The sequence below is a fragment of the Blennius ocellaris genome (genome assembly GCF_963422515.1).
Source record: "Blennius ocellaris genome assembly, chromosome: 14".
Classification (NCBI taxonomy): Eukaryota; Metazoa; Chordata; class Actinopteri; order Blenniiformes; family Blenniidae; genus Blennius; species Blennius ocellaris.
The window spans coordinates 23,776,867-23,797,563 of NC_137663.1; the positions used below are offsets into that span (position 1 = coordinate 23,776,867).

The 20,697-nt window shown below is 42.9% G+C and overlaps 1 protein-coding gene across 5 annotated transcripts; it reads left to right on the forward strand.

Annotated features, from left to right (window-relative positions):
- The first annotated feature begins 3,619 nt into the window (after positions 1–3,619).
- Positions 3,620–18,757, forward strand: p2rx1 (purinergic receptor P2X, ligand-gated ion channel, 1). 5 transcript variants are annotated; one of them, XR_013936932.1, is made up of 14 exons: positions 3,620–3,889; positions 8,621–8,765; positions 11,812–11,883; positions 12,271–12,340; positions 13,527–13,614; positions 13,792–13,872; positions 15,242–15,383; positions 15,475–15,620; positions 17,043–17,133; positions 17,226–17,291; positions 17,370–17,465; positions 17,815–17,934; positions 18,040–18,084; positions 18,190–18,757. XR_013936932.1 is itself a non-coding variant. In XM_080509272.1 (14 exons), the coding sequence occupies exons 1-14, from the start codon at positions 3,729–3,731 to the stop codon at positions 18,193–18,195; spliced, it is 1,299 nt and encodes a 432-aa protein (XP_080365398.1). In that variant the 5' UTR covers positions 3,620–3,728; the 3' UTR covers positions 18,196–18,757. The 5 variants fall into 5 exon arrangements, 4 of the variants coding, with proteins under 4 accessions (XP_080365398.1, XP_080365399.1, XP_080365400.1 ...); XM_080509272.1 differs by having other exon boundaries at positions 17,815–17,904; XM_080509273.1 differs by having other exon boundaries at positions 12,271–12,328; positions 17,815–17,904.
- Positions 18,758–20,697: the final 1,940 nt, after the last annotated feature.

The window sequence follows — 20,697 nt, forward strand, 5'->3', positions numbered from 1 at the left end:
TGGACTCTTATCTCCTGGCTAAAAAAGGCTTAAAAAAATAAAGAAGCGCGATAACTAAAATGGGAAAAAGACCAGTTCAAACTGTTTGTTTACTAAAAGGTTCAAGCAGCAGCATGTCTTCATGAAGGTGGAGAGCTACAAAGAAAATGAGAGGAAATTGTGCAACACATTCTTTCACTGTTGTTCACAAGCATGAATTTTCTCAATGGCTAAAATGAAGAAAAAAATGCTAAAAACACAAGAAATGATGAAAAACAGTTTAAAAGAATTCGTAAAATTATTTCTAAAAGAAGAAAACTTAAAATGAAAAAAAAAAACTGCCTTAAAAAAAGAGTGAAAACATTTAAAATGTCAAAATCGTCTAAAAAGGTTTCTTTTAAAACAAAGAGCATAAAGCGCTAAAACCAGGTGCTAAAACCAGGTGCTAAAACCAGATGCTAAAGCCAGGCGCTAAAACCGCCGACAAAACTGCCCTAAACAGTAATTCACACTTCATTCAGCAGCAATGTAAGAGTTTTTGTACTTATAGCAAAACTATATAGGACAATCTATGAGCTGTGTGTCGAGCCATTTTAGTTAAACATGTTAAATTTGATTTGGTTGTAAGTCACAAAAACACAAAAACTCATCTCTCATATTGTGGGGTTGTTGTTTTTTTTTCTTTTTTGGGGCAAATTCTGATTTTATTTGCTGTAACGCTCTGATAAATTTAATGACTTCCTCCAATAACACGTCCAAATCCACATTTCTGTTCTTGTGGGGGCTCAGCCGTCCATCTCAACACTCCGCGGTGGCAGCGGGCAATTAAACACGGAAGCAATGCAATTTCCTGCAGATTGTTCTTGTTTAATCAGCATGCAGCAACACAAGGAGTCATTCGGAGTAAATCACGTGCAAAACACACACAAGGTGAAAGCTTAACCTATTTTGTGAACGCGCAAAGCAGCACACCTTATCGAGGATCTCTATTTACTATCATTTCATCAAGTACGGTTGTTTCTAAAAGTGTGAAGAGGAAAATATCTACACAATGTCTCAGCATTGATGATGTGTTGAGTCAAAGCAGGAGTGTCAATCGAGTGGGCCGAACCGGGAAAGTAGTGCCATAATAGGCGTTAAATTCATTGAAACATGCTACTTTGATATTTTAATTTCAGCATCACTGATATCTCAGCTGGGGTCTCAGTGTTGTGTCTGCTTAAAAACATCTGTTTAAAAAAATACATGCGTTCTTTGATCATTTCAGCATGACGTTTATATTTCAGGACTGAATTAAACTTCAATAGAGACAAATTGAATCGTCAAAATGTGCTTCATTGTAGTGCCAAGACTTATCCTTTCTATGGCCTTTGTATCCCATCAATAATATATAAGAATATGTGAAATATATTCAAGAAAATGTACTTGTTTGAGTGCGACGAAGCATGGGCAGGTTAACAGTTGTGATGTGAGGTCGTTCAAGTTCAGGACGTCAGGATTTGCATGCAAAAAAAAAGAAAAATTAAAAATTCAACAGCAGATGGCTTTTCTAACTAAATCAACTTTGTTTTATGTGCACTCAACTGCAACATTTCACATTTTGACAGAAGAATGTTATATTAGTGTAATGAAGAAATCTTGATGAAATATAGTGAAATATTACTGATGAAAAACATACAAAAATATTATTTGGTAAAGGTGGGAGACTTTCTGTGCTCTTCTCATTAGAAGTGCTGCATTTCAGCTTCAACATCTGTGAGTTTAACCATTTTAAAAGAGAGATTTATCCTCTGAATGCCACAAAAGTGATACGCTAGCAACATTACGGGCCATTTATTTATAGTAAAGTGTGAAGAGAAAGTGTCCAACTGAACAAAACATCACATATTTCATGATTTGGACATTAAAAGGTTTTTTAAAAAGGATTATTTCTCACTGTAGTTGTAGAAAAAATGTGATATTTGCAAAAAGAATAGCTCAATAAACTTCTCATGAAAAATGTTTCTTTCTTATAGGTGCTGTGATTTAAACATGGTGTGACCATTTTCTTATTTGATCGGATTAATCGGGAGTAAGAGACATGTTTTTTTTAAACAAAGGAACAAAACAACAACTCATAATAATATATTTGGTGATTAAAGCAAAAGTGTCTTTCTTTGTTCTTAATCAAACAAATTCTAAAAGTCCTATGAGCAACACTTTTCAAATTTTTTCTCGCAACTATTGTTTGCATGTATTCTGTTGTTCTCATTGGTAGTTAGAAACACAATGATACCGTGATTTAGACATTTCATCACACATACTCAACAAAAACAAAGCAAAACATTGCAGGTTGAATTCAAAAGTTATGATGGCACCATTTTAGCAGTCCGGCTCACTGAAGATTACCACCTTTTTCTGATCCCCCAAAATGTAAAGTCCACAGCATTTAAACTCCTGCCAGAAAACAAACATCTACATTGTTTCTTGAATTTTGCAATAAAAAAAAAAAAATCAGACTGTTTAGGATTTCACATCCCGTCTCTCTCGTTTGTCAGTCATCCATGAGCCGACGACGTCCCATTAAAAAGAGCAGCTTTATTCCATTTGGCACATTCCATTGTTTCCCTCACAGTATTTAGGTTATTATTTGGTCCCACAGCCGTCATGTAAAATCCTTACAATCTGATCCGATCCTCACAATCCCACCAAAATTCCCAGCGGGGCTGATTTGTGGGAATTTTTTGGAACATATGTCAACGTGTCTTTTGGAGCAGGATTTTCCCAGATTTAGATTTGGATTTTTAACATGATTCCAGAATAAGATGTCCCATTCGCTAATCTCCGGAGATTAGAAAGCACCGCGCACAAGTGAGGGAGGTAGTTGTTTTTTTCTCCCTCTGATGGATGGATGACCTTTTACGTAATTTTTCTATCAATGTCAACCTCCCCTCAACAAAACTGAAACTTTGAGTTTATTTATAGGTTTTGTTTGGCTTCCTCTATGAGCACGGATTAGGAGTGAGCGCCACACCTCCCGGCATGTGATAGGAGCAGGATGTCTGCCTGCCCCCCCGCCCCCCCCTTCCTGAAAACTATGATAAAACATAAGACGGCTTACTGTCTGACAAACGGTGACACGAGTGTAGGCAAACAAGCTTGAACTGTGAAATGCTCACTCTGTGTGTGCGTGTGTGTGTGTGTGTGCAGCTTGTGTATCTCTGCCCAGCATGCAGGAAGAAAGTGTCAGTGGAGACGATAAGGTCTGATTGCACAAAGGGAGCAGATGAGGAGGAGGAGGTGGAGGAGGAGGAGGAGGAAGAAGAGGAGGTCCAGTGCTTGTTTGGCAACTGTTGTTTTTTTTTATTAACTTGCAACTAAGTTGAGACACAATTCCTGCGAGTGGAACTTGTGCAGAGCAAGATGCAATGAAATGCCAAGAGATGAAGCCGCGAGGTCAATGGGAGGATGCAGAAATGTGACTGGCTGGGGAGAGAGAGAGAGAGAGAGAGAGAGGGAGCGAGAGAGAGGGAGAGAGGGAGGGAGGGTGGGAAGGAGGAAGTCCTATACCTCAGGACTTCTCATGAAGCGCGTCAGACGTGACATATGAGAAGCAGGCAGAGGACCCTCACTGCCACTGAGAGACGAAGGCAGAGGAGACCAGGAGAAAGGAGGAGGAGGAGGAGGAGGAGGAGGAGGGGGAGGTTCAGCGTTGGGTTTCTCTGGTGCTTTTATATGCGAGTGAGGTGAAAGGCAGGGGACCCTCCTCCATGTGGGTCAGCCGGTGTCAGAAGATGAAGAGCCAGATCACCGGCGCCCTCTCCGACTTCTTCTTTGAGTACGAGACCCCCCGCCAGGTGCTGGTGAGGAACCGGAGGGTGGGAGTGGTGTGTCGGCTGATCCAGCTGGGAGTGCTGGCTTACATCATTGGGTAAGACTCTCTCTCACCTTCCACCCCCCCCTTTCATTTTCCCCTCAGACGGGATGGAATGCTGCTCTGCGTGTCTCGTCTTGTTTGGAATGACCTCTCGGGCTGACCTCGGAACTTTGTGCCCCCACCCCCCCCACCCCTCCCAGCTCGTGTTGTGTCCCCCTCCTGTTCCAGGAGTGAACCGAGGCTGTCAGGCTTGCGGCTCAGGTGCTGCAGGTGAGCTGCGAGGGGCGCAGTGACTGACACGCCGGCCGATGGCCCAAATGGGCGAGAGCAGCAGTTGGAAACAGGGCAGATTTTTATCATCGGAAATTTTCAAGTCCGGGCAGAAAAATAAAGAAAACACGAGGCGTGCTCGTCAGGTTCACCACTCACTATCTCAACACACTTGCTTTGACATGTTGGCGTAATTTATGCTGGAGAAACAATTCTGTGTGTTTAAAGAAAAAAGAAAGTCTGACTCACATGACAGCACCCAGGTTTCTGCTTTTGTTGGTTGGAGATTACTCATACGGCGTGTGTGTGTGTATGCGTGTGTGTGTGTGTGTGTGTGTGTGTGTGTGTGTGTGTGTGTGTGTGTGTGTGTGTGTGTGTGTGTGTGTGTGTGTGTGTGTGTGTGTGTGTGTGTGTGCACAGTTCCTTCCCCTCCACGCACCTCTGAGCAGCACAACCTGAGGAGCTGTGTGTGTGATGAACACGCTGAGGCATATGCTCGCACAGATAACGATCAACCGCTGCCCAATTCGCTGCCAAACAGCGGGCAGACGTGTTACCTTCCGCTGGTGATGATGGCGTTGACCAAAAATGGAAGCAGGGGGCTCAGACATCCCAAGAAGATCCTCTCGCGCTGCGGGCAAGGTTGTTTTGGGTTTTTTTTTTTTCTTCGAAAGTGAGCCGATTTGAGTCGACACACTGCTGATTAAGAGGTTTTAATTACAATAATCTCCACTGCCAGAAAAAAAAAAAAAAGTTGATGAAAATTGTTCCTTGAAGGCCATATCCCAAAAATGCTGAGATGTAGCTTTGGCTTGAGCTGATAAGAAGAAGAAGAAGAAGAAGAAGAAAAAAGAAGCGCAGTCTCTGCAATATTTGGGATCTGACTTACTGAGATATAAAGCTGCTAAATTTCATGAATTTCAACTTTAAATCTCCACGTCTCACCAAAGAATAATACCACGAGTGGCATCACATGCGGGAGCATTCGACTGAAGCTTTTGCTTCAATTAAACCAATATTCCATAAAAATTCAATTCAGTTGAACTTTATTTATATAGCGCCAAATACGACAGTCCTTTCAAGGCACTTTTACAAAGAAAAAAAACCCTGACTTGTGGCCCTACAGGCCAACAACATTGTTTTCAGTGTTCCTGCTCATGCTGAGTAAATGGACATCACTTTTTCAAAATGTTGTGAACACGCAACTTTTCTGAAGCGAAAACAGAAAGATTTTGCGCTCTCACTTTGTGTCTAAAAGTCAAAAGCTGTCACAAACAGAATATATTCAGAAAGAATTGCAAGGAGCAATAAAAAGGAACAGAATCCGATAAAAAGTCAGCAAATAAGAGCCGTGGGGAGCCAGATGAGATTAATCTCATTAAAAAACTGCAAATTAATCAACCAGCATATCCTCCGACCAGCATGTGGAACAAATGAACAATATTTCCGAAGACAAACACAAGACAAAACGTTGCAGCTGTTTTTATACATGACTTTAGTGGATGGAGCCCTTTGTCTTTTAATATCAAGGCTCTCCCTCGTCTGCGTCCTCCCCCACTCTGACACATGCCTTTCCCAAGCCACCGGGGCACATTAAGGTTGGTGGGTGATGTGGATGAGAGGAGATGTGATTATTAAGCTGTCCAGATTCTTCTCTTCACGAGTCAAGGAGGCAGGGAGACGCGTCTGAGCAGCAGTCAGGCCGCGTCTTTCAGGGACCGAGCAGCAGACCGGTGAACCTCAGAGTGTCTCGTCAGCAGCGTCCGTCTCCACGGCCTGGCGCTGGAGGAGGACTTCCGGCCGGCAGCGATGGGGGGGGGGGGGGGGGGGGGGGATGTCTTGTTCTTCTGGTGCGCTGTTGTGTGGCTGGACTCTCCGTGATTTCATTAGGCCTCCTCGGGCAAGCCCCACTTCAGCGATTTGCACAAGTCTCAAAAATAAATCCCACATGAAGGGGCTTGGCTGGGAAGTCCTATGAATTCTTCTTTTTATGTGGCATATTGAAGTGCGGGGCAGTGATGGGGTTCGATCTCCACCTATAAGTTAAAACCTTGAGTCTTCACAAAGTCTTCTTCTGCTGAACGTTCACGCCTCTCACTGTTGAGTTGATGCCATTTCATTGTTTGCGTTTTGCTTCTCATTCCAATCTTGTGTTCGTCGCTAAATGAGGACTAATCTGGCTGCTGCAGCATGGTGGGAAGAAAAGCCCCCCCGTACATGAAGGAGCCTCCTCGCTGCCTCCCCGTTCTCCTTCTGTCGCAGCAGATACAGATCTCACTTAGACTGCTGTTTTGGAAGATCCTCCCATTATTTCCACGCTCATCGCTTTCTTTATTCCATTAATGTGCTCTATTTTTTTTCTCTCCACTTCCCCTCCAATGTAAGCTCGGACTTACATAATTTGATTTGCCTCGCCGATATAAAAAAAAGAAAGAAAAAAAAAAGCGTCTTTTGTGCATATACCTTCTTTCGCTCTGCCGCACTGAAGATGTCTCTGTTGCTGTGAGGTGCCTTCATTGTCCAAAGACAAATGATTTAGCGTGTACTGCAACACACGTTAGGCTGAAGGGCTCCTTGCCAGGGGGTGATTGATTTTCACAACTTATTCATATGAAATAGTAGTGTGTGTGTGTGCGTGTGTGTGTGTGTGTACATACAGTATCTGCTCAGTGCTCACCAGCTGTTGCCCACACCCCCAGGCTGCACAAACAGATACAGAAACACAATGACGAGCTTCAGTTTGAGGAAATTGAATGCAAAGGAAGTCATATTGTGAGAAAGGATTCAGGCATTTTTTTTGTTTTTTTTCTATGTGTGACCCTGACAGTTGTTTTTTTGTTTGTTTTTTACATGGGAGATATTTAAACATTGAACTTCTTGCGGATTCGGCGAAGAGTTATGTCGTGCAGTGAAGTTTTTCATGTCACCACAAGCAAAAAGAGGTTGAAATCCTTCAAATTAACAGAAGGAGCAATTCTTATATAAGACGTGCATAATGTTTTTGTTTTTTTTATTATTTCTGAAGTTAATAGGTGTAAGTAGTCTTGCAAGTGGAAATTAGAACCCTCCAGCTCGAGCTAAGAGGGAGTTAACGCTCTGTTTTTATTTTTGCTCATATTTGCTTTGTTCCTCTTCAAGCCTCTATTTGCATTTGTCTGAGCAGCTGCCATTCAACAAAATTAATGATATTTTAATTTCATTTCAGGGCATCTTGCAAAAACTGTGAGGCACTTTTGTCGCTCAGACTCATTTACAGCTGCATTTATCTTCCTAATGGATGGTTTTTTGGTGTTTATTAATCAAGTTGATACTCCCACTTGAGTCTTTTTCATTCAACCAACTGTCAAGAATTGAAATACGAAAAAAAACAAAACAATTTTGACAAAGCAGATAATCTTTTAAAAACATTGCAAAGAGGTAAAAGACAAACCTCTGGCACTCACAGGGAGATTCTAAGTGTCCTTGACAAAGAGACTGAACTCCAGTGACGCCTCAGCAACGTGCACATCATAAATCAATTTGTGTGCGAGTGTGTGGAAAACATGGGTCACTGATTATCGAGACAGTCTTGGTAAACCTGCACTGGTTATTTAAACTGCTCTCACATGAACCGTTTCTGTCTCCACTGTGCTTGTTCCTCTTTTCTCCTGGAGTCGGTCATTGTGCGACATTTCCGTACGAATGAACTCGTGTGACAGTCAAGCTCATGTCAAACAAGTTCACACAATACTGGCTGAGCATATAAATGTAATGTAAATGATAATATTCCACAGCAAAGAATGTTCAAGTCGTCAATTGTGATTATTGCCAGTGTCTGATGACCCAGCGGTTACTTGTATTGTAGTTTGAATTGGGATAATAAGGGTTAGGGTTTTGATAGTGACATGAGTGACATGGTGGGCGTGATGTTCTGAACAACTCGGACCAGGTTGTGATTAATGTTATCAAGAATCAACAGAGAATCACAGATGTGAAAATATGTTTTTGGTTGAACTGCTAACATCTTGATTGGTACGGTTTGGGAATACATTGTATTTGGTAGGTTACCGTCCATAACTTATTGTCAAAATCAAAACCTTTGCTAATCACACGGACATTTTCAAATGACGTTCTTCACCTGCATTATCAGCTGGCAGACTTCCTTTACAGTTTGCAGGCAACAACCAGCCCCATAAAGGCTCGAGCTGCTTTTACTTTCTCAACACTTTGTTGCAGCTGTCCTCTGATCCTCCCCAACATGTTTTGGAGCTATTAAATGTCTATCCTCTGAGATTGAACATGTCAGATCTGTCAGAACCGTGGCAAAAGAACGAGACGAAACCACTGTGACATTGCACAACCAGCCGTCTCTTGCACACGTGTCCCCGTTAGGTGTGCCGCCGGCTGGAGAGAAGGTCGCGTCACTGTCACCCGTAGCCATGCCCTTGCCCGCGGGTTCGGGCATCCGAGCCGGGGCGGAGTGGGACTCCCAGGTGCCGACAGGACTGACAAGGTGTTTTCTGTGCCTGCCCACAGGTGGGTGTTCATCTACGAGAAGGGCTACCAGTCCACCGACACGGCGGTCAGCTCCGTCTTCACCAAAATGAAAGGCGTGGGCTACACCAACGTGAGCGGAGTCGAGAGAGTCTGGGATGGGGCCGACTACGTCTTCCCTCCGCAGGTCAGTCACTGGTCAGCTGAGACCCTAACCCATCACACAAGTCAGTGACCATTGGATGGATTGTAGTAAATCTGGGTCGGAGTCAAATGTCACAAAGTCAACGGCCACAGTCCGTAAATCAAACTGTCAGAGTGAATAAACGTTCGGGTGAGTCAGACGAGAGGCGTCAAAACTGCTCGATCCTCCAGGAAAACTGGCCGACAGTCAGACTGTGACAAATCTGAAAACATCCGTGTTGGCTTGATTTTCTGCCAGATCCGATCAGACGATGACAGTTGCGAATGTGAATCCTCCACAGGTCCGTAAAGTTGACCCTGGCAGTAATTTGGCTTTGTCAACACGGAGGTGTCTCGGTGCGTTCCAAAAAAACCCCAAAAAACCAATACGTGTTCAAGTTAAGCAAACAGCTTTTAAGAAGAGCACACAGATCGAATATATTCCTTTGTTTACCTAAATTGCCCTGTTATTGCTGGGGAAGAAATAAAGAAGACACTGTGAGGGCTGCAGTGTTTGCTGTGAGGTATGGGTGTGGACCTTTGTTTGCTCCAGGGCTGGGTTAGCACATCGCACCGTGTGACAACCACCAGCCAGATGAAAAGGCCTCTTTTCTTCAACACAAACTTTGATCAAGCGGGTATTTCCCACTCAATTCAGCCCCAAATCCACCTCTTTGTGTGATTCTTCCCAAGGGAGACATTGTTTTAGTATCGGAGCTCATCACGGTAATGCGTGTGGCGACAAACTTCAAACAGGCCACAGTTGTTGATTTGACAATGGAGCTAATGCCGATTCAACAATACCTGTGACATGAAGACAAATCCCCAGAAAACCTGCTTCATGTCACGACTTTCAGCAGGGTAGTGAAGCCGGCTCCGTTCCACGGTGACGCCACACACTGAACACCAAGTCTGCAATGTTTACAAGTAGACGTGTCACACATGAAGCCAGGATTTTGTTCAGTCACTAAAACACATTTATTATTAAACTTCCTACAACTTAACACTGGCATGTTTTACCTGTGCTCTGATGGTGACCTACAAGAGCAGCACCGATACTGTCCGTCTCTGTTTGTTCAGGCTTTACTGGATGAACTCTGTTTGCTTCAGGCAGAGTTCAACATTTCGGTTCAATAAAGAACAAACTTCAGCATCACAGTGTTGAACTGTGTCAGTAAAGGTCCTGCAGTGATCATGTTGACAGTTTTATATACAGATAAACAACCGCTTCCTTGTTAAAATCCTGTGTTGTGTCAACGTGACCCACACCATGTATGGACTTGTGGCTCTTTAACCCTTCATCACAGGCAAATGACAATTATTGGTCTTTTCCACATTTTCTTTTTCAAATCATCAATTATGTTTATGTAAAAAAAACAACCAAAAAACCAAGTTAAAAGTCCATTAATTTTCTACAATGAATCGAATGTCTTAGGTAAAGGTTGAAGCATTTGTTGTTGTCAAGTTCTTAAAAGAACAATCTGGATTATAATAGTAGTTGTTTGCAGCATTTATTGTTTTTGAATTATTGGAGAGAATCAGTAACAGAATGTACTTTAGGGTTAGGTTATCTATGAATTTAAGTGTATTTTTACTGCCTTCTCTTGCTATTGAACATCCATGTGCATTAGAAAACAGTTTTTGGTTAACTTGTCTCCACTGTAAACTGTATATTTTTTAAACTGTAAATAGAAACTTAAAGAGTTGCCTTTTAAAAAGCGAATTACATGTTAATAATGAGAAAAGGATGATAGTTGAAAACACCCAGGACAAGATAAGAATGAATTGTGGCAGGAACAAGCCCATAAATAATCCAATAATTTAGCAATTAGTTTTTGTTTAAATTCCCGAAATGAGGTTAGCTCAGCACACATTCAACAGATACTCATGTTATCTTCAATAAAAGAATATAAGTGACTTTATTCATATTTTTTGAAACATCTCTATATTAAAAATGTATTTGCTGAAACTACAAGCTGTTGTGGCGCCACTGACAATACAACCTTCATATCTATTTTATAAACCTTTTAGCTTGTTTAACTTTGTAGCAGTAAATCTTTTGGCCCCATTTACACACGAACCGTTTCAATTAAAAATGCACAACTTTCGTTGCGTTTTGGGTGTCCCGTTTACATGACAACGCTGCTCAGAGCCACTGAAAACACAACTTTTTGAAAACACCTCTATAGAAATGTAAAAAAACTCAACTTTACTGAAATTCTGCTACTGCACATGCTCACCACGGCCATTGCAAAATAGTTATTCACCGGTAATAACAATACAACTTGGTCGTCTGTCCATACAAATGTCTGCGTACTCGCCATTGTTAATGTTTATAGCCTATTGTTCTCTGCATGCGTGTGTTTTTGGTTTCATTACTAAAACAATCAAACGGAACCCACATGTAGACGAGATTGCTTTTCATCACTCCTCACACGTTTTCAAAACGCTGACTTTGCTGAAACGAAAACGCGAAAACAAAGCGCTTTCACCTAAAAACATTGAGGAAACGGTGCCTTAGACCGGAGTCAGGTATAGAGGATGTCAGGATTCATGCTGAATCAAATTGAAAGTGTGTAGGTAGAGGCTTCGGTGTAGTTAACTTAACTTCCAGTGGTGATCATGGGCCTTTTAAACAAAGCATGTAGATCTCATAATTCAGTTATTAAGAGATTAATGTCATAAAGCAGAAATAAATGTCAAAACAGTGTCTTTCTCCATGTTTGTTTAGAGTTTGTTTAAGCTACAAATGCAATGTTGACTGAATATAAGAGCTGCACTCATCTTTCTCTCTGAACCACAGCAAAGAAAGCTGAAATGTGTCACATCTAATTGCCTCTCAGGTTAAAAGTCAACAAGGATTCAACTACGTGTGACTTTCTGGTGTGTAAAAGGTGTTGGTGACTTCAGGACACTGCAACTCAGCAATGTTTGACAGGCTGCTTATAATTAAGTCCGGCACGTTACATAATGGCTCCTCCGCAATCACAAGTGATTTTACGGCACGATAAAACCAAACTAACCGCTATTTCTTTGATCCAAAACTCCAGGGGGACTCATCTTTTGTGGTGATGACAAACTACATCATAACTGAAGGTCAGAAGATGGGAAAGTGTCCAGAGGTATGTGAAAAGGCCCCGGCTTGTTTTTCTCCCCGCTGCCTCGCACTTATACGCTACCATACATAGTAAAACAAAACGGAAATGGCGTCTCATTCCAAGACTGGTTCGGTAATTGGGTAATTGTGTTGTTGTTGTATCGAGAACAAAGCGCACACACACACACACAGACAGACACACACACACACAGTTTCCTGTTTGGATTCTGCTGGTTTGGTCGTGTAAACTGGGCTCAGTGGACGTACACACACACACACACACACACACACACACACACACACACACACACACACACACACACACACACACACACACACACACACACACACACACACACACACACACACACACACACACACACACTAACTCTGCTTTTGTCGTCCCTCACAGCTCAAGGGCAAGAACAGCTGCAAGTCGCACTTGGACTGTGAAGAAGGGATTATCAAACGTACAGGACACGGTAAATCCAGTCGGACCTCACCGAGTGTCCGACTGCTCCAAACCTCCCGCCGGCGCAGATCTTTTGGTGTCTTGACGCCTTAATTTGTCGCGGATAAAAGCCTCGCTACCACTTACAGGAGCCAATGTTTGTACTGGACGGTGCCTTAGGAGAGGATCACATCAGCTTATGAAGGAAGTTATTTGACAAATGGGCCGTGGCCGCCGAGAACTGCTGTGAGACATTAGATTCTAAAACACACCAGGTCTGATCCGTCACTTGTAGGGTAAACATTGAGACTCAATTCATAGACGGGTCTTGTCCAACACCGAAGGGGAGAGAGAGAGAGAGAAAAAAAAGAAGAAAGAATTAGAATCAACAACCTCGTCTTAGCAACCAAACATTTGGTTCGTGGCTGGAGATCTCTGAAACAAGAGTAAAGCCCTTCCTTAAGCAAGCAGGCATGATACATGAGCTCGCTCACAACTTGTAATAACTGGCATGACAAGCACACACAGACACTGAAAAACAAACAACCGGATCTTTAATAGGTCTGAGCATATAGTATGTTCAGCAAGTTCAAAGAACCTCTGTCCGTCTGTCTCGCGGATAAAATTGGAGCCTTTCAAGTCCTCCGCGTCTCACTTCGACTCCAATAAACCCCCATGTTAGCTAAAGCTTGGGATCTGTCCGTTCCAGACCGCTCAAATTCACCTTGAGGTGCCGCCGTCCCTTTAGAGGCGCCGTGATGTCGTTACGCTCGCAGACAAGCAAACACGCCGGTCTGGGGGCACCCGAGCCTGCAGCCAACCAGGCGGCCGAGCTCCAGCGAAAGGTCAGGGAAGCGGAGCCGAGCGGCCGAACGCCTGCCGGAAGAACTGTCTGTGAACTCCTCGAGCGCACGATGAGCGAGGCCGATAGCAGCGGAGCTAATCACACGCAGAGAGAGAGAGAAAAAAATAACGATACCAGATAAAGAAAAGAGCCGCCTCGGCGCTTGCTTTGCCTCACTTTTATATCTCGCCGCGTGCCGCTGTCGATTCCAACACGAGATAAGACGCGGAGAGGAGGCAGAAAATATTTCAATTTGCTTTAATGCTGCGCCTCTCGCCCGTCACGTCGCCCTTCGGCTCTCCCCGCGTGCTGTGTTCTCTCAGTTTGAAGTTTGGTCCGTCATGCTGAACTCTTCCGATATTTCCCTTTCAAGGGCAAATGACTGGAGTCTGCGTGAACGCCACAAAGACCTGCGAGGTGCTGGCCTGGTGTCCTGTTGAGGACGATCACTACATACCTGAGTGAGTGGACGGCCGGTCTTTGTGCAAGCGGATTATCGAATTAGTGAAGCTTCAGTGGCACTTCCCTCATTACGCAATCGCCCGAATGTGACATACATCATCTGTGATGATTCATGAAGCCACGTATGGCGACAGCTGACCGTCCTCTCTCCTTCTCCTCCTTCTCCTCCTCTCCAGCCCTCCTCTGTTGATGTCTGCAGAGAACTACACGCTCTTCATCAAAAACTCTGTAACTTTCCCCTTATTTGGCGTCACAAGGTGAAGGACCTCATTCGTGTAAATTAAAATTAGCCCAGCCGATGGTACAGATGGGAAAATGCCTGGATTAATCAGTGCAAAACAGGGATTATTTTAGCTGCTTTTTTTTTTTAATTTAGATTTTAGAACGATGCAATAAGAACAATGCTGCGGGTTCCTGCCAAATGTAATTTTTTACCATGAAATTAATGCAGACATTTCAACCATATTTAAAAAATACTGGGTTGTTTTCTTTCACAAGTGGTGTTCAGAGGAGGGAAAGCTTGCAGTATCCACTGCTGTGGAAGTATTGCCTGCAGCTTGTCCTCAGCTTGAAGAAGCAAACAGCTGTACTGACGCAGAAACTAAACAATGATCAGACAGAATCAGTAACAAACATGGTGGCCTCTGTCATGACATGACTCAGAGTCTGTATTCCAGTTTCATAGTTTATATTGGTAGTTTTATTGTTATTATTCAACCCTAATAGCATCCAATTCCTCATCTGTCAAATGTTGGGAACTCTCCATTTTGTTAAGGTTTATAGCGTAATGTATCTGCTGCTGTGGTGTAAATGCAACACTTTTCTTTAAAGGACAAGGTGTTGTCACTTGGAACATTAATCCATTTACACAACATAATTTCAAACTAAAACACATTTTGACGGCCATCATACTGAAAAACAACGTAGGTTGCCCATAGTGCCACTAGTGGGCGCTGTTGTTATACTACAGAATCTAATTTTTTTTTTTTTTTAAAGCACTTTGGGAAGCATTCTCAAAAAGTTGTGTTTTCAGTGGCTCCAAGGACCATTGTTGTGTAAACCCACACATAAAACGTTAACTAAAGCGTTTTGTTTTCACAATTGACCGCAGACACCAAAATCCAGTATAAACGCAATAAATTAAATGATTTTCAGAGGGTACCATTCAACCCTTCATCAATCACTCATTGGAATATTTGGGAAAAATGTAGAAGCATATTATTATTTTTGAGACCTTTTTTTATATATAATAATAATCGAATGATTTCCACAAGATTTTTTTGAAAGATTGTTCACAGACGATCTAGTCCCACTAACCTACAATAACTTGTATTATGGAGGAAATGAAGAATTTACAGAATATAATCCTGATTCTTTTGCTAACTTACTACATTGATGTTTCCGTATTATCGAAGCTGTCTGCTTCCTCAAGCTGACGAAGCCTCATCTACTCAATACATTGAATATATTTATCAATAGATACCACATACAGTAAAAGCCATATATAACAGTTTATGCAAATTTTCTCACAGAAAAATTCAGATCATCAATAGGACTTAAAAAAAAAAAGTGTCAGGATACAAATGTATGCTATGACTGTTTTGTGACGACTGATTGTGTTTGCAGGAGTAACCTGGTGGAGGGCGTAGATGCCAAGTATATTTCGGGCTGTCATTACGACCCGGTGAACGCCCCTCTTTGTCCGATATTCGAACTGGGTGACATTGTCAGGCTGTCGGGCTTCAGCTTCGAGACGATAGCCAAAGTGGTGAGTTTTTGTGGGCAGCAGTGACTGTTGTCTGCTCAACTGACCTAACCAGTGTGTGTGTGTGTGTGTGCGTGTGTGTGTGTCCTGACAGGGAGGAGCCATTGGGATTGTTGTGGACTGGACATGCAACTTTGACGTGGCTATAACAAACTGTAAACCAAAGTACAAATTTCACGGGCTGTATGGGAACCCCACTGAGACAGACAAAGCCAGAGCGTCCGTGGGCTACAACTTCAGGTGTGTGTGAATATATATGTATATATATGTATATATACACACAGTACATCTCCACAGTTCATTGTTGGTCCTACGCAAAAAGCACCAGCTTGACTCATGTTGACTGCACACTTTTTGCAAGATTTGTAGGTTAAACCTTGGAGGATTTAAAATAGCCGTTTTTCCACATTGTGTCTTTTTGCACGCTCAGCTAAACTGGAAAGAGCTAAAGTCAAAGAGGATTCATATGGTCGTTTTCATCTTCTTTTTTTTGGTAGGATGCCACCAGATCTGCTTTTCATAGCATTTATTAAAAAAGTTATTTTGTTCAATGGCTGAAATGGAGTAATCAACATAAGAAGAAAAGACAAACCGCTGTTGTAACGTTGAAGTGACACATCAGCGTTTAGAAATGGCTTATTTCTCTAAATCTTACTTCGAATACTGTATAATAATACCAAGTCAAAGACAATAGTTGCACATGTTTTTCTACAATATTAAATTCCCGATTCAAGACTTTCAACTGCATGATACATCAGGAAATCCACAATGAGCTGATGTCAACTTGTTTGAACTGATGTGTTCAGAGTAGATTCAAGTTATTTCCCCAAGTCTTCTTAATTGCAACAGAATTGCTTGTAATTTGACACCAGCATCGTTCTCATTCCGACCACTACTGTGCCTTAAGCGAATGATACACCAAGAAATCCACAATAAGCCTATGTAGTCAGGGTTTTCTTTTTATTTGTAAAGGATAGCGAATCGTAAAATACATTTTATAAAACAACTCCTGAACAATTATAATTTGACACCTGCATCTTGCCAGCCACTGCCATGCCTTGAACCTTGCTTTATACCGCACGACACATCTGGAAATCCACGATGAGCCGACGTCAACTTGTCTGAACTGAAGTGTTCAGAGCAGGTGGAAGTTATTCTCTATAAACCTTTGAATCTTCTATTTCAAGATGCAATCACAGCCTGAGGTACTGATACACTGTCGCCACATTCATCCCTCACTATTCTCAGTCCTTCGGCCTCCTGTGGTGTGGCTGCTCTCAGTGTTTGCTCCCGATATTGCTGCTATGCTCGAGGTCTGCCTGCAGTTTATGTTTACCCGCTCTCGTTGGCCACAGCTCAACACAGCTCTCCCAGATTTGTCTCACTCCGTCATTGCTCAATGAGCACCGGCCTGCTCTCTGATGCTGCACACAGGCCCGGCTATTATTTAGATAGTGCTAATTGGCTTTCAAGGGTGCTGATTATACAGTAATTGCATGTGTAGCCAGCCATACTTTCATATTAGGAGCAGTGAATTAGAACAGAGCTGCTGTGTGATATGGTTCTATTGGAGGGAGGGAAGCTTTTAATGGGCGGTTATGAAATAAAGCAGCACAGGTGCTTAATATATTGCATGTAACATATTGTGATGGCTGCCTGCAGGTACGCAAAGCATTACATGGTGAATGCAACTGAGATGAGGACCCTTTTCAAGGTTTTCGGCATCAGGTTTGATATCATTGTACAGTCACTGGTGAGCACCAAGTTTGTTTTTTAGTCATTTTGAAGCACGTGCCACCTAAGAAACAACTGTATGACTGTGTGTATCAATTAATATCTTCACAGGCACGAAAGTTTGATATCATCCCGACGCTGACAGCGATAGGCTCTGGAGTTGGGATTTTTGGAGTCGTATGTTGGAACTTAATTTACTCCCCAAAATTTTAATTTTTAAGTTCTTTGCAAAGCAACATTTTCTTCTCGTTTCAGGCAACTGTAGTGTGCGACTTGGTGCTGCTGTATTTGCTACCAAAAAGAGAATTTTACAAGAACATGAAATTCAAATACACGGACACGCAAGCACAGGTAAGCTGATGGAGACCTTTGTTTTTTTAATGTGCAGCAGCAGATGGCAGCAGAGGCATTTCACCATTATTAAGCACACAAACTCATTTTGCATTTCACGTGAGTGCCCCAGCAACAAATCCCCCCCCCCCCCCCCCCCCCCCCCAGACAACAGAGGAGCTGTAACTTATACTGACAATCACATGAATGCAGTTTGTTCCCATAACACTCATGACGGACGCAGGGCCTCATGTGCTCGCTGCAAGTACAGCCAGTTACGCTTCATAAAAGATTAAATCTGCTGCCTGTCGCCACTCGGACAGCTAGAATTCTTTAACCGAATCAGGCAAAAAACATTTTGTATTTACAGCAGGACACCGAGTCGCTCGGTTTAGAGTCGAACGTCTATTACACCATTGAAGAAAATGCAAGACAAGCCAAAGGCACTGGCCAGTCCAACGTGAGTGCTCCGTGAAGTCCAGGCCATAGAGTAGGCTCTTTGTTCACATATTCTCATGTCATGATGAGGGAGTGTGGGTTGGCACGTGGCCTTTGGGGTCTTAATGGATCCTGTCCTGTGGCTTCTGTCCTGCAGGATCCGGACTCAGAGGCAGGCAGCATAAAAACTGAGATATCTAAAGTAAGGGATTTGCAACGTTGTGCAAAAAATCCCAAAACATTAAAACCACCAGGTGCTTGTCGTTTGTTATCCCTGACATATTTTCTTGGATCTCCCTCTCTGCAGAAGTGAACTGGGATCAAGCAAGCCAACAGCCACGCGACTTTTAAAGGTCTTGCGGATCCACAGCACACGTCTGCACACGGACTCCTAAAATGGGAAAAAAGGACACAGTCGACGGCACCGTTCCCCGTGTTCTGTATCTCCTCAACTGCATCCTCCCATCCCGAGTGACTGTGACTCTTTGCTGTAGTGTGTAGAGCCGCAGGTGGCCGAGCTCAGCTCTGTGTGTACTTTACTGGGTATAGCCTTCGTTTACTTTCGTTCATACTCTCGGGTGCAACCTCCACATCTTCCGACCGTCTCCGCCGGGGCCCACAGGTGAAATAAAAAAAAACAAAAAACTCTGGAGCGTGTGTGCACAAGTCGTCCGCTCCTCTCCACGCTTGTTGTCTTTGTCAAAGCAAGAGAACTTGCGCACGTAAACGTGCGGCGGGACGTCCCCACTGTCAAGAGTGATCCCTCCCTCCTGTGCACCTTGTGATCAGCAGTTTCAACTCAATAAAACCATGTTCAGTCACACGGCTGCTTGTAGAGTTTGTCAAATACAAACAGACAAAAACAAATGTATAAAATCGGGTTGGATTGAGTCTTGTTTTTTTATTGTCTTTGATTACATTGGTGTACAAAAAGCATGCAAAAAAATAGCTTATTTATATGTATTGGTACATATTTACATTGTAACGAATGCATTCCATATAGGGATGTGCCATGCTCCCGCCACTTGACACGGGCGAGTGATTACATTCAGAGAAACGCACAAGACAAGACACAACCTCTCGTACACACACGTTCACGTAACACAGCAGTGATCCAAGTCCCTGACTTCAGAACACACACACACACATGCACGCTCCCTCACAGCCCTCCTCTTTTGGACATAAATACGACCTGAAATCCTGATAAAATCCCCCCCATCATTCATTTCCCGTGCGCCCATCGATGTCAAGTGTCACCGCAGGGCCAAACTGCAGAGGATTTAAAGAGAAAGGAAAAAAACCCGTCCAGGCTTTGCTTCGCACCTTTTATGCATCGCGACCAGCCGCCGACAGTGATGGAGGATCGCCCACAAAACCCCGCGAGTGTTAAAGATGCTTTCAAAGACAAACTGAGCCGAGTCCAAACGGTCCAAACTGTGAGCTGCAGAAGATCGATGTTCAATGGGCAGAAATAAACAACGCGGCTGAAATAATACTTTAGAACACAAGATGGAGAATAGTTAAGAAAGATGAATTGTGCCGTTTGCTGAACCCGGAGGGTTGAAAAAAGGCTCAACATGAAGATAAACGGCTCCATAAATTGCTGAGCTTGTTGGAAACTGTCAACCAATACATAAACAGGGAATAATATGACCAAACGTATGGATGCTCCATCATTAATAATTGATCCGGCTCAGAAACTATTATTACATGCTATTTAAAATAATGAGGTTCCAATTTCCATAATTCTATAGGTAATATTCTGATCTAAAGAACTCTCAAAAGTTTTTCAAAACTTGAATTCAATCCAAGAACAGATCATCTGATGCAAGGTTGTCAAACACATTTTAGTTCAGGAGCCACATACAGGCCCAATTTCATCTCGAGTGACGATAGGGCCATAATAACCTTCAAATTTAACATTTAAAGTTGTTGTTTTTTTTGTGGTGACACAGAGTACACGTGGATGGAAAGGTCTATAATTAAAGTAATTTGAAATTCCTGCAATTTGCTGGGCACTTTGGTGGCCCAGATTGGAGCCTCTTGCGGGTTTTCACACAGTTCTGTGTATAGAAAGTGTGGTGGTCGTCCATCACTGCGTCTTTTGTCACGATACAAAACACAAAGCTGCCTTCTTTTTAAAGATCAACTTCATATCAGCAGTTAAACTGTTAAAGGCCACTTTGCCTTAACACACACACACACACACACACACACACACACACACACACACACACACACACACACACACACACACACACACACACACACACACACACACACACACACACACACACACACACACACACACACACACACACACACACACACACACACACACACAGCAAAGAGCAACGTGTCAGAAAGCACAGTAACTATGGTCTTTTACAGGATGAAGCACACGGTTTAGCTCTTTTTTCTGAAACTGTACATTGTTTTCATGGCTGCCACCCGTGTGTAACGTAACCGCCGTGACTTCACAGAGTGGCAAAAGTGCAAATGTAGAAATGTAAGCAGTGTTTTTTTGTCTTTTTTTGTCTGGAAGTACAGAGAGAATGAGGGAAAGACGACGAGAAGATTGCACCGGTGACACAAATGTTCACACAAACATGCAAACGACAGGAACCAACCCGACCGTGAAGGGTCAAGTATAAATAAAGCAGATAAATACGGCACGCTGAGCACACGCGTCAGCCTTTTTGGTTGCGGGAGGCCTTCACTGAAGACCAGCCAACATAGATTACTCCGTCTCTCGTCGTTCAGACCTAAAAAAATGACCAAAGTCTCGATTCTCCGGGTGGCTCGATATTAAAAA

Bases quoted from the DNA above. Each gene is read 5' to 3' on its own strand.
- p2rx1 (XM_080509272.1), top strand. From the start codon at position 3,729: ATGTGGGTCAGCCGGTGTCAGAAGATGAAGAGCCAGATCACCGGCGCC. The intron at 15,621-17,042 runs GTGTGTGTGAAT...GGCTGCCTGCAG, and splicing joins TCCGTGGGCTACAACTTCAG to GTACGCAAAGCATTACATGG. The intron at 17,292-17,369 runs GTATGTTGGAAC...TTCTCGTTTCAG, and splicing joins GAGTTGGGATTTTTGGAGTC to GCAACTGTAGTGTGCGACTT.